The following is a 14,008-nucleotide window of genomic DNA, read 5'->3' on the forward strand; positions in this document are numbered from 1 at the left end:
GAGTCGTGACTTAGCTTTTTGACATGTAGTGCAGCGAGCAACAAAGCGCTCAACATCCTGTCTCATCTTTGGCCAAAAAAATGTGTATCAAGTATATCCTACGTCTTCTTGATGCCAAAGTGTCCCATTAATCCTCCTCCATGCGCCTCCTGCAACAACAAAAGACGAACGGGGCTAGCTGGAATGCATAGCTTCTTAGCACGAAACACAAATCCATCGTTAAGAACGAACTTGTTCCAAGTTCTTCCTTCCTTATAATTCTGCAATACATCTTTAAATTCAGCATCATGCACATATTGATCTTTGATGGTCTCCAAATCAAATATTTTAAAGTCAGGTTGTGAAAGCATAGTATAACGACGAGACAATGCATTAGCAATAACATTTTCTTGACCCTTCTTGTGTTTAATGACATAAGGGATAGTCTTAATGAATTCAACCAATTTAACATGTCTACGGTTCAGTTTTTCTTGACTTTTAATGTGTTTCAAAGATTCATGATCAGAATGTATAACAAATTCCTTGGGCCATAAATAATGTTGCCATGTTTCTAAGGTCCGAACAATAGCATATAATTCTTTATCATAAGTAGAATAGTTCAGACTAGGCCCACTCAATTTTTCAGAAGTATGCAACAGGTTTGCCATCTTGTAATAATACACCTCCTAATCCAATTCCACTAGCATCACATTCAAGCTCAAAAGTCTTATTAAAATCAGGAAGTTGGAGTAAAGAAGCATGTGTCAACTTATCTTTCAATACCATGAAGGCTTCTTCCTGTGCGGTACCCCAAACAAAAGGCACATCCTTCTTTGTAAGCTCGTTGAGAGGTGCAGCAATGGTGCTGAAATCTCTCACAAAACGCCTATAGAATCTAGCGAGGCCAAGAAAACTCCTCACTTGTGTGACCGTTTTAGGCTGCGGCCAACTCTCAATAGCTTCAATCTTGGCTTTATCAACTTCAATTCCCTGTGGAGTAACAACATAGCCAAGAAAAGATACTCGGTCGGTGCAGAAGGTGCACTTCCCAAGGTTTCCAAACAAACGTGCATCACGTAGAGCAATAAAAACAACACGTAAATGTTTCAAATACTCCTCCAAAGATCTGTTATAAATCAGTATATCATCAAAATAGACCACCACAAATCGTCCATTGCAAGCACGTAAAACTTCGTTCATTAGTCTCATGAAAGTACTATGTGCATTAGTTAACCCAAAAGGTATGACTAAGCACTCATATAAACCATACTTAGTTTTAAATGTTGTTTTCCATTCACCTCCCAATTTCATACGAATTTGATGGTATCCACTACGCAAATCAACTTTGGAGAAAATTGTAGAGCCACTCAATTCATCAAGCATATCACTTGAAATCAGGGGGAGAGATTAGATACTTTATGATTTGTGAATGCCATGTGTCATCCATCGGGGTGGGTCTCACCTGCTAGCCCGTGAGACTTGGTCTCATATAATTTTTTTTCCGTCGATGCATGCGCTGGGAGCCCGGCGATGCCTACTCATTCCCGTCTTCTGCAGGTGATCCAACGCGAGTAATCCAGCGGGGTGCCCAATACTCGTGCGTGATGCGGCGCGGAGCCTCCCAACATCGTGCAGGCGCCCGAACAGTGGACCGGTTCTTCTATCTCCCATGTCGGTTGGTTGTACCACACTGATATTATGATCCTGCATCTCTATTTCCATTATTACTGTTGTAAATCTTGATCCTATTTCTAGAAATATCCCATTATTCTACCGCTTTCTTATCCACCTATATACATGTGCTCATTTTAATTTATTGGCCTATAGATGTGCAGACAATTGTCCTATTATTAGCCTTTTTCTTCTTTGTACGGATGGGCAGCTGCCACCTCTTTATCATGAAGGTCTCTTGTATTATACTTTCACTTTGCGCATCCTACATTTTCCCTTTCTCCATTTTCTAGTTTGACTTGCTACAAAAATAATACCACCAATAGTATTAATGGGAATGCTTTCTTGAATTTGTCACAAGGTCATGTGGATAGCTCTATAGGTGTATCTTGTACATATATTACCCCATTAAAGTTGAGGGTAGTGCTTCGGTACACCCCCCTACAACGAATAATGGGTAGTATGGCCATTTCACATTAGGTATAGGAATACCCACCCCGACGACGTACGTCCGCGCGCGACGTCGTACGCCCGCCCATGTATGCCGCACCCGTCGCTGTACGTCGCGCCCCGTACGCCCGCCCGTGTATCCGCACCCGTCGCCGTACGTCGCCGCCGTACACCCGCACGTCTCCACGTTGGCGTCGATAGTTATTGAAAAAAAACGTCACGGGAGCCGCCGACGCCCGCCGTCGTAACCCTAAACCCTAAACGCATCCACGCCGTCTCCACGTCACCCCCTGTCTCCGCGAAGTCGCCGTCGCCCGGGTCGCCGCCCAAATAGGCCACCGCGCGATGCCCTGGCACCGTTGCCGCGTTCCTTTCCCGTCGCCCAGATGGCCGCCCACCCGTGATCTTCGTCGCTGCCTTCCTCCGTGGACTCTGCCTGCTACAACCGGCCATCGTCCTCACGCCATCGGCACCTGCCTCGGCCGGCAAGCAACGTCACGCCGTCAGCGTGTTCATCATCGGACAAAATGGATCCAGCTGACATCCTCGCCTTCGTGCAAGAGATTGGTTTGAGACGTCATTGTGCTTAATGAACAAATTATTTTAGGGATGATGTTACACGGTGTTCGATTGATCTTAGAATTTTTTTTAAACATGTATAGATAGAGGAGGAGGGCGATTATGATGGCGATGATTAGGCGATGATAGCGGAACCTCGTCACTCAATATGGATGAACCTGCTAAGGAGAACTACATGAGTTTGGATGAATCTTATAGTGGCAATGTAAGTGTGATCAATGTTGATAAAAACAATAAATATGATAAACCGCACGAACAATTACATGTTTTTTTGCATCATGCAGCGACATGGCGATGATGATGATGATATGGATATAGATGATTCATTTGCTGAAAGTGCACTCCAGGTATGTTTTTTAAAAAAAGGAGAAGAAATGACATAATAACCATATGAGCGCTTACATGTATTTTTTTTTGAAATGTGTGCAGATGGACGAGGACGGGGACTTTGTGAGGAATATTATGGACGATGAAAGTGACAAATCGCACGTTGATGCATCTCATGATGACAGCTCCAGCAAAGTAAGTTTTGAAACTTACATACATTACATATCAAAATAATAACTGACTGACATACATGGTTTCATGCATTAATTTACAGGGAGATGTAGATGGTCCTAGCGGGAAGGATGAGCATGTTGGTGATGATTTGTTTAATTTTGACGTCGGATTTGATGAATATCAGCAAGATTCATTGGACATGCATTGGAAGGTCATGAGGAAGATGTTCAGGTCACTAGGAGAGGCTTACATTTTCTATAACCAGTATGCTAAGGAGCATGGTTTCAGCGTAAGAAAGGACTCGCTAAAATATTCGAAAGGTCGTGAGGGAACTAATCGCTTGAGAAAGTATCTGTGTGCGAGAGCTAGGAAACGACAGGCAAAACTTCATATAGCAGAAGATGGTCATCAGAGAGCCACCAGGGGGCCCATGAGGTAGGGGCGCGCCCTAGGGGGGGCGCCCCCCACCCTCGTGGAAAGGGTGTGGCCCCCCCTGGTCTTCATCTTTGGCGCGGATTATTTATTATTTATGATAAGGTATTCCGTGGAGTTTCAAGACTTTTGGAGTTGTGCAGAATAGGTCTCTAATATTTGCTCCTTTTCCAGCCCAGAATTCCAGCTGCCGGCATTCTCCCTCCTTATGTAAACCTTATAAAATAAGAGAGAATAGCCATAAGTATTGCGACATAATGTGAAATAACAGCCCATAATGCAATAAATATAGATATAAAAGCATGATGCAAAATGGAGGTATCAACTCCCCCAAGCTTAGACCTCGCTTGTCCTCAAGTGAAAGCCGATAACAATAAATATGTCCCCATGTTTAGAGGTAGAGGCGTCGATAAAAATAAAATACGGACATGAGGGCATCATGATTATTCTCATAACAGCAACATACATAGATATTGTCATATGATTACTTATCTTCAGGTGATGATCTATTCACAATGCAAAAGTATGAATCAGAAACCTTATTGAGAACCAACAAACTATAACCTCAGTCATTGAAGCAATTGCAATTTATCATAACATCAGAAAGAGTCTATGCCAGAGCTAAAAAACAAGTCCACATACTCAACTATCATCTAGTCCTTCATAATTGCTAACACTCGCGCAATACTTGTGGTTACGGAGTTTTAATCGGACATAGAGAAAGATAGGGGCTTATAGTTTCGCCCCACAACCTTTTACCTCAAGGGTAATGTCAACAATAATAACTCATGCCCCCCTACATCCAATTATATATATATATATATATATATATATATCAGGTTCTTTCCAACATGCTGGGCTTGCCAAAGGATAAAATGAAAAAGGGAGAGGTGAAGATCACCATGACACTTGCATAAGGTAGAAGATAATAATAAAAGATAGGCCCTTCGCAGAGGGAAGCAGATGTTGCCATGCGCTTTTATGGTTGGATGCACAAAATCTTAATGCGAAAGAACGTCACTTTATATTGCCCCTTGTGATATGAACCTTTATTATGCAGTCCGTCGCTTTTATTACTTCCACATCACAAGATCGTATAAAGCTTATTTCTCCCACACTAATCATACATATTTAGAGCAATTTTTATTGCTCTGCACCGATGACAACTTACTTGAAGGATCTTACTCAATCCATAGGTAGATATGGTGGACTCTCATGGAAAAACTGGTTTAAGGGTGTTTGGAAGCACAAGTAGTATCTCTACTTGGTGCTGAGAATTTGGCTAGCATGAGGGGGAAAGGTAAGATCAACATGTTGGATGATCCATGACAACATATTTTATCTCAGATATAAGAAAACATAACCCATTACGTTGTCTTCCTTGTCCAACATCAACTCTTTAGCATGTCATATTTTGATGAGTGCTCCCAATCATAAAAGATGTCAATAATAGTATATTTATATGTGAAAGCTCTCTTTCCTTATTACTTCCTATTAATTGCAACGATGACCAAAGCTATGTCTGCCAACTCCCAACAACTTCTAATCATCACACTCTTTCTATGTGAAGTCATTACTATCAATAAGATCAATATGAGCTTTTGTTTCTTCTTATTCTTTTTCTCTTTTCTTTTATTCATCCAAGATCATAGCAAGAAAATCAAGCCCTTGACTCAACACTAATCTTTATTATATAGCTCACGGACTCGATTACATAGAGAGATCATAAAGCAAAACTTAAAACTAGATCATGCCATAAACTTTATTCTACTAGATCAAAATACTACTAACAGGATCGAACTAAGGAAAACGGTAAAGATAGGAGTTGTGATTGTGATACGATACCGGGGCACCTCCCCCAAGCTTGGCAGTTGCCAAGGGGAGTGCCCATACCCATGTGATTATATCTCCTTGGTTGGTGAAGAAGGTGGAGGTGTTGTTGATGATGCGGGCTTGTCATCCTTCTTCCAAGGCATAGGTTCACCATCATAGAAGGATGATCGAGTCTCCGGAATCCTCGAATCTGCAGCCAAACTCATTCTTTTGAATCTATATTCATACTCACAGTTTTGGTTTTGTAGGTCATAGATTTGGGCTTGGAGGTGCTCGATCTTCTCATGTAGCTTGAAGATGGCCTCCTCGGTGTTCTTGGCATCCGGTTTGTAGTTGTTAGTGAACTCCGCGAGCATCGTGTGGCTAGCATTGATTTCACGCTCCACCATCCCCTGACACTTGAAAACTTGTTGCTCCATTTCTTTGAGCCTCGTCTCCACGCTTCCGGTTCCCTTTGGTCCCTCAGCATCGCGGATGTGCAGCAACCCATCACGCATCTCAATGGTTTGAGGGTGTCGCAGCACCTCCGCGAGGTAAGGGTTGATGACCTTCTCGAAGAACTTGTCCTTGGAAGCACTTGGGGACGTCATGATAATCTAGATTTGTCAGATAAACAGCTCGAAACCAGAAGAGAGAATATTTGCGTGATACGGAAGTCAAAACCTTTGGGAGAATATATAGTGAATTTTTACCGGCCAAAATACGTATCGTGCAAGAAAACGGAGTCCGGAAGGCACACGAAGTGCTCACGAGGTAGGGGGCGCGTCCAGGGGGGTAGGGCGCGCCCTCCACCCTCGTTGGGCCCTCATGTCCTTCCCGGACTGCTACTTAATTTTCTATTTTTCTAAATATTCCAAAATGGATAAATATTGCCTTAAAAATTGTTTTGGAGTCGGTTTACTTACCTTACCACATACCTATTCCTTTTCGGAGTCTGAAACGTTCTGGAAAGTGTCCCTTATGTATTCCTCCGGGGTTACAGTTTCAATATTTATGGGATTACCTGAGATATAATGTTCAATTCTCTGACTGTTTACCACCTTCGAATTTGTGCCTTCGAAGTTGTTGATTTTTATGGCACCGGAACGATAGACCTCCTTGATAACATAGGGGCCTTCCCATTTAGAGAGAAGTTTTCCTGCAAAAAATCTTAAACGAGAGTTGTATAGCAATACATAATCACCTACATTAAACTCACGCTTTTGTATCCATTTGTCATGCCATCTTTTAACCTTTTCTTTAAACAACTTGGCATTTTCATAAGCTTGGGTTCTCCATTCATCAAGTGAGCTAATATCAAATAACCTATTTTCACCGGCAAGTTTGAAACCATAGTTGAGCTCTTTAATAGCCCAATATGCCTTATGTTCTAGTTCGAGAGGTAAGTGACATGCTTTTCCATATACCATTTTATACGAAGACATACCCATAGGATTTTTATATGCAGTTCTATAGGCCCATAATGCATCATCAAGTTTCTTGGACCAATTCTTTCTAGACCTATTGACAGTCTTTTGCAAAATTAATTTGAGTTCTCTATTACTCAATTCTACTTGATCACTAGACTGTGGGTGATATGGAGATGCAATTCTATGATTGACGTCATATTTAGCAAGCATTTTACGGAAAGCACCATGCATAAAATGTGAACCACCATCAGTCATTAAATATCTAGGGACTCCAAACCTCGGAAAAATAACTTCTTTAAGCATTTTAATAGAAGTGTTATGATCAGCACTACTAGTTGGAATAGCTTCTACCCACTTAGTAACGTAATCAACAACAACTAAAATATGTGTATATCCATTAGAGGCAGGAAAAGGTCCCATATAATCAAAGCCCCAAACATCAAACGGTTCAATAACAAGTGAATAATTCATAGGCATTTCTTGACATCTACTAATATTACCAATTCTTTGACATTCATCACAAGATAGGACAAACTTACGGGCATCCTTGAAGAGAGTAGGCCAATAAAAACCGGATTGCACTACCTTATGTGCAGTTCTATCTCCCGCGTGGTGTCTTCCATAAGTTTCGGAGTGGCACTTGCGTAGGATATGTTCCTGTTCATGCTCAGGTACACAATGTCTAATAACACCATCCACTCCTTTATAAAGATGTGGGTCATCCCAAAAGTAATGTCTCAAATCATAGAAGAACTTTTTCTTTTGTTGGTATGTGAAGCTAGGTGGTATGAATTTAGCAACAATGTAATTAGCATAATCAGCATACCAAGGGGTACTACGAGAAGTACTTATGACATTTAATTGTTCATCAGGAAAGCTATCATCAATAGGTAGTGGGTCATCAAGAACGTTCTCTAACCTAGATAAGTTGTCTGCAACGGGGTTCTCAGCTCCTTTTCTATCAACAATATGCAAATCAAATTCTTGTAGCAAGAAAACCCATCTAATAAGTCTAGGTTTAGCATCTTTCTTCTCCATAAGATATTTAATAGCAGCATGATCAGTATGGATAGTTACTTTAGAATCAACAATATAAGGTCTGAACTTATCACAAGCAAATACAACTGCTAAAAGTTCTTTTTCAGTAGTAGCATTATTTCTTTGAGCATTTTCTAGAGTCTTACTAGAATAATGGATAACATTTAATTTATTATCAACTCTTTGCCCTAGAACAGCACCTACAGCATAATCGCTAGCATCACACATAATTTCAAAGGGTAAATTCCAATCAGGTGGCTGAACAATAGGTGCAGAGACTAATGCTTTCTTAAGTATTTCAAATGCTTCTACACAATCATCATCAAAGATAAATGGTATATCTTTTTGTAATAAATTAGTCAGAGGCCGAGAAATTTTTGAGAAGTCCTTAATGAACCCCCTATAAAATCCGGCGTGACCAAGGAAACTTCTTATACCTTTGATGTCCTTGGGACATGGCATCTTTTTAATAGCATCAACCTTGGCTTTATCAACTTCAATACCTCTTTCAGAAACTTTATGCCCCAAGACAATACCCTCATTAACCATAAAGTGGCAATTTTCCCAATTCAAGACAAGATTAGTTTCTTCACATCTCTGCAAAACTCGATCAAGATTGCTCAAGCAATCATCAAAATAAGATCCATAGACGGAAAAGTCGTCCATGAAAACCTCACAAATCCTTTCACAAAAGTCAGAGAATATAGCCATCATGCATCTTTGAAAGGTAGCAGGTGCATTACATAAACCAAAAGGCATACGTCTATAAGCAAAAGTACCAAAAGGGCATGTAAAAGTAGTCTTTGATTGATCTTTAGCCGACACAGGTATTTGAGAGAAACCAGAATAACCATCTAGAAAGCAGTAATGTGTATGTTTGCATAATCTTTCTAGCATTTGATCGATAAAAGGTAAGGGGTAATGATCTTTCTTAGTAGCCTTATCTAATTTGCGGAAATCAATTACCATCCTATAACCTGTAATAATTCTTTGTGGAATCAATTCATCTTTATCATTAGGAACAACAGTGATACCTCCCTTCTTAGGGACACAATGAATAGGACTTACCCACTGACTATCAGCAACGGGATAAATTATACCTGCCTCCAGAAGCTTTAGTATTTCTTTTCTTACCACTTCTTTCATTTTAGGATTCAGACGTCGTTGAGGATCACGAACTGGTTTGTCATTTGCTTCCAAATTTATTTTATGTTGACATAGAGTGGGACTAATGCCCTTAAGATCATCAAGAGTATATCCAATAGCAGCACAGTGCTTCTTCAGAGTTTTCAATAATCTTTCTTCTTCATGCTCTGAAAGGTTAGCACTAATAATAATAGGATATATTTTCTTTTCATCAAGATAAGCATATTTAAGATTATCAGTCAACGGCTTAAGCTCAAACACGGGATCACCCTTAGGTGGAGGGGGATCCCCTAGGATTTCAACAGGCAAATTATGTTTCAGAATAGGTTCCTGTTTAAAGAATACTTCATCTATTTCCCTTCTTTCATTCATAAACATATCATTCTCATGGTCTAGCAAATATTGTTCTAAAGGATCACTAGGAGGTACGACAATAGAAGTAAGACCAATAATTTCATCCTTACTAGGCAATTCTTCTTCATGGTGTTGTTTACTAAATTTAGAGAAATTAAACTCATGAGTCATATCATCTAAGCCGACAGTAACAACATCCCTTGTGCAATCTATGGTAGCATTAACAGTATTTAAGAAGGGTCTACCAAATATAATGGGACAAAAGCTATCTTGTGGGGAACCAAGAACAAGAAAATCAGCAGGATATTTAGTTTTCCCACACAAGACTTCAACATCTCTAACAATTCCCATTGGTGAAATAGTATCTCTATTAGCAAGTTTAGTAGTAACATCAATTTATTCTAACTCAACAGGTGCAATGTCATGCATAATTTCTTTGTATAAGTCAATAGGTATTGCACTAGCACTGGCACCCATATCACATAAGCCATGATAACAATGATCTCCTATTTTAACAGAAATAACATGCATGCCTACCACAGGTCTAGGTTTATCTGTATCACGGGGTTTAGCAATTCTAGCAGTTTCATTACAGAAGTAAATAACATGCCCATCTATATTATCAGACAAGAGATCTTTAACAATAGCAATATTAGGTTCTACTTTCATAGCTGACTCCTTACCTTTGTCGAGATCCAAATCTTCAGAGTTGCGTTTAATTCTATCCAATAAATCCCATCTAAATCCAATAGTCTTCATCACAAAAGAGCCAGCACAAGAAGTATCGAGCATGGTGCGATTATTTTCAGAAAGCCGAGCATAATTTTTTTGAAGAATTGTTTCTCTTGGGAGCTCATGATTGGGGCATGAATATAACATTGATTTAAGCCTCCCCCAAGCTTGAGCGATGCTTTGTCCTTCACGAGGCCAAAAATTATATATATAATTGCGGTCACGATGAACAAGATGCATAGGGTAATACTTTTGATGAAATTCCAATTTCAATCTTCTATAGTTCCATGATCTCGTATCATCACATAGCCTATACCATGTCAATGCGTCTCCCTTCAAAGATAAAGGGAAGACCTTCTTCTTAGCAACATCATCGGGTATACCTGCAAGCTTAAATAATCCACAAACTTCATCCACATATATTAGGCGTTCATCAGGATGCTTTGTTCCATCTCCTGTAAAAGGATCAGCTAGCAGTTTTTCTATCATACCCGAAGGATACTCATAAGGAATTTAATTTTCAATAGGTTCAGTAGGTTGAGGAGCAACTCTTTGCTCCACTGGTCGGGGTGAAGATACCCCGAACAAGCCCCTCAGAGGGTTACTTTCAATAGTAACAAGTGACAATAAATTTCAGCACACTATATAAAATTTTCCTTACCAAATTCCACCTACCAAAGGCGCTTCACTCCCCGGCAACGACGCCAGAAAAGAGTCTTGATGACCCACAAGTATAGGGTATCTATCATAGTCCTTTCGATAAGTAAGAGTGTCGAACCCAACGAGGAGTAGAAGGAAATGATAAGCGGTTTTCAACAAGGTATTCTCTGCAAGTACTGAAATAAGTGGTAACAGATAGTTTTGTGATAAGATAATTTGTAACAAGCAACAAGTAAAAAAAGTAAATAAAGTGCAGCAAGGTGTCCCAATCCTTTTTGTACCAAAGGACAAGCCTGGACAAACTCTTATATAGGGAAAAGCGCTCCCGAGGACACATGGGAATATCGTCAAGCTAGTTTTCATCACGTTCATATGATTCGCGTTTGGTACTTTGATAATTTGACATGTGGGTGGACCGGTGCTTGGGTGTTGTTCTTACTTGAACAAGCATCCCACTTATGATTAACCTCTATTGTAAGCATCCGCAACTACAACAAAAGTATTAAGGTAAACCTAACCATAGTATGAAACATATGGATCCAAATCAGCCCCTTACGAAGCAACGCATAAACTAGGGTTTAAGCTTCTGTCACTCTAGCAACCCATCATCTACTTATTACTTCCCAATGCCTTCCTCTAGGCCCAAATAATGGTGAAGTGTTATGTAGTCGACATTGACATAACACCACTAGAGGCTAGACAACATACATCTCATCAAAATATCGAACAAATACCAAATTCACATGACTACTAATAGCAAGACTTCTCCCTTGTCCTCAGGAACAAACATAACTACTCACAAAGCATATTCATGTTCATAATCAGAGGGGTAATAATATGCATAAAGGATCTGAACATATGATCTTCCACCAATTAAACTAACTAGCATCAACTACAAGGAGTAATTAACACTACTAGCAACCTACTAGCACCAATCCCGGACTTGGAGACAAGAATTGGATACAAGAGATGAACTAGGGTTTTGAGATGAGATGGTGCTGATGAAGATGTTGATGGAGATTGCCCTCTCCCGATGAGAGGAGCGTTGGTGATGACGATGGCGATGATTTCCCCCTCCGGGAGGGAAGTTTCCCCGGCAGAACAGCTCTGCCGGAGCCCTAGATTGGTTCCGCCAAGGTTCCGCCTCGTGGCGGCGGAGTTTCGTCCCGAAAGGTTGCTTCTGGTTTTTTTCTCGACGAAAGACTTCATATAGCAGAAGATGGTCATCGGAGAACCACCAGGGGGCCCACGAGGTAGGGGGCGCGCCCTAGGGGGGGGCGTGCCCCCACCCTCGTGGAAAGGGTGTGGTCCCCCTGGTCTTCATCTTTGGCGAGGATTTTTCATTATTTATTATAAGGTATTCCGTGGAGTTTCAGGACTTTTGGAGTTGTGTAGAATAGGTCTATAATATTTGCTCCATTTCCAGCCTAGAATTCCAGCGGCCGGCATTCTCCCTCCTTATGTAAACCTTATAAAATAAGAGAGAATAGCCATAAGTATTGTGACATAATGTGAAATAACAACCCATAATGCAATAAATATAGATATAAAAGCATGATGCAAAATGGACGTACCAGGCCCAGGTCAGTAATTACTGATGGAGATGCAGCTATGATTAAGGCCATCAGAAAGGTACTTTTGGAGGTTTGGCATCGTCTTTGCTTGTGGCATATTGAGAAGAACATGCAGAAACACCTTCATCATAAGTCTCTATAGGAGTTCAGGTCTCTACTTTATTATGCCACTTCAAAAAAAGTATTTGAGGAGAGATGGGCAGCGTTTACCGCCAAATGGCAGTCAGAGAAAACAAAGACATGGTTACGTAGGATGTACAAGAAGAAAAGGTTTGGGGTTGCATCATATCTGTCTGGTGGGTTTTTCCTAGGTATGCGAAGTAACTAGCGAAATGAGAGTTTGAATTCATGCCTTCACTTGCATCTAGACTCCGGTATGACTATTGTTGATATGATTGTGCACTATGAGAACTGCATAGTTCATCTCCGTGAGAATGAGGCGCATGACGATTACACAAACTCACAGACAGTCCTAGTACCAGTATTGGACGAGTGTAAAGATATTGAGAAATCAGCTGCTCGTGATTTCACTGCAGCAAACTTTTATATCTTACAGGAAGATATGAAGAAGGCACGGGAGCTTGAGGTCCTTGAGAGACTGAGAGGAGCAGACACTCACAGATTCATACTGACATGGAAGTAAAATAGGGATATCAGATTCACTGCGGACTACACCCTAGGTAACTCTGAAGAAACCGTGAAGTGCAGTTGCAGAAGTATGGATCGCAAAGGACTTCCTTGCAAACATATTCTTCACGTTCTGGTTCAGCTACGCTTACGTGAGATACCTAAGTGTTTAGTACTGCGGAGGTTGAGCCAAGTTGCAAGGGGTGGACTTCCCGTGAAGCGCACTAGCGATCTGTTTGCGTGGGGATGGCCAGGTGCAGGGGACAGAGCTAGGTACAGCGAGTTGACTATCTTATCTGCCGAAGCAACTCATAAAGCATGCGATAAACCATTTTTATTCAACAAGTTGAAGGCGGCTCTGAGGGACATAATAGATAATGATTACACTGAGGAGGATGAGCCTGGTGCGGAGAAAAAGTTTGTGAACGACGATGCATTTGAGCCTAATCAAGATCATGTTCTGGTTCGTGATCCCGCAAAAATTAACACCAAAGGCGCACCAAAACAGAATGTTAAAGGCCACGGTAAGGATGGTCCTGATGTCACTAAAAATGGGCGTCCTAAAGCTTTTGATGAGAGAAGCAAACTTCAATGTGGCCAGTGCGGTCTTACGGGTCATTATAAGTCCACGTGTCCTCAAAATCCTAAGTACGATTTTCGTATGTTCATGTAAATCTTAGTGTTCACACCAAATTTAGTTGTTTATTGTGAATTAACACATATCTTACTGTTTTGGTATGTAGGAACTTTGCTTGAATTCTGGAGTATGGAAGATTGCTTCGCCCTTTGATTGAAGGCAGTTTTTTGATGGATTGCTTCTATCTATGAGATCTTTTTTATATGTTAGATTATGGTGTATGAGACTTATTTTACTTTGTTGATGTCAGAATTTGTTCATGTCAGACTATTTGCTAAGATACCCACATAAGTATTTGTTGATGATAGACTATGTTATGCAAGAAGTATTTTTACTCTGTTTATTTTGATGTGTTCATTATGCACTGCAGTGCCGTCATTGATTAC

At 40.6% G+C, this 14,008-nt stretch overlaps 1 protein-coding gene across 1 annotated transcript; it reads left to right on the forward strand.

Moving 5' to 3' along the window:
• The first annotated feature begins 2,827 nt into the window (after positions 1 to 2,827).
• On the forward strand, positions 2,828 to 13,775 carry LOC125554851 (uncharacterized). Its single transcript, XM_087519780.1, has 6 exons — positions 2,828 to 2,884; positions 2,964 to 3,026; positions 3,109 to 3,201; positions 3,281 to 3,303; positions 13,464 to 13,633; positions 13,729 to 13,775. Exons 1-6 carry the CDS (start codon positions 2,828 to 2,830, stop codon positions 13,773 to 13,775), a joined length of 453 nt encoding a protein of 150 aa, XP_087375906.1.
• Positions 13,776 to 14,008: the final 233 nt, after the last annotated feature.

This window comes from Triticum urartu, chromosome 4A (genome assembly GCF_056163025.1).
Source record: "Triticum urartu cultivar PI428250 chromosome 4A, HENAU_Tu73, whole genome shotgun sequence".
Taxonomy (NCBI): Eukaryota; Viridiplantae; Streptophyta; class Magnoliopsida; order Poales; family Poaceae; genus Triticum; species Triticum urartu.

What these genes read in the sequence shown, in the direction of transcription:
- LOC125554851 (XM_087519780.1), top strand. Translation starts at nt 2,828, where the DNA reads ATGGATGAACCTGCTAAGGAGAACTACATGAGTTTGGATGAATCTTAT. An exon ending in GATGTAGATGGTCCTAGCGG is followed by an intron (nt 3,304 to 13,463) that starts GAAGGATGAGCA and finishes CGTGATCCCGCA; the next exon opens with AAAATTAACACCAAAGGCGC. An exon ending in ACGTGTCCTCAAAATCCTAA is followed by an intron (nt 13,634 to 13,728) that starts GTACGATTTTCG and finishes TTTGGTATGTAG; the next exon opens with GAACTTTGCTTGAATTCTGG.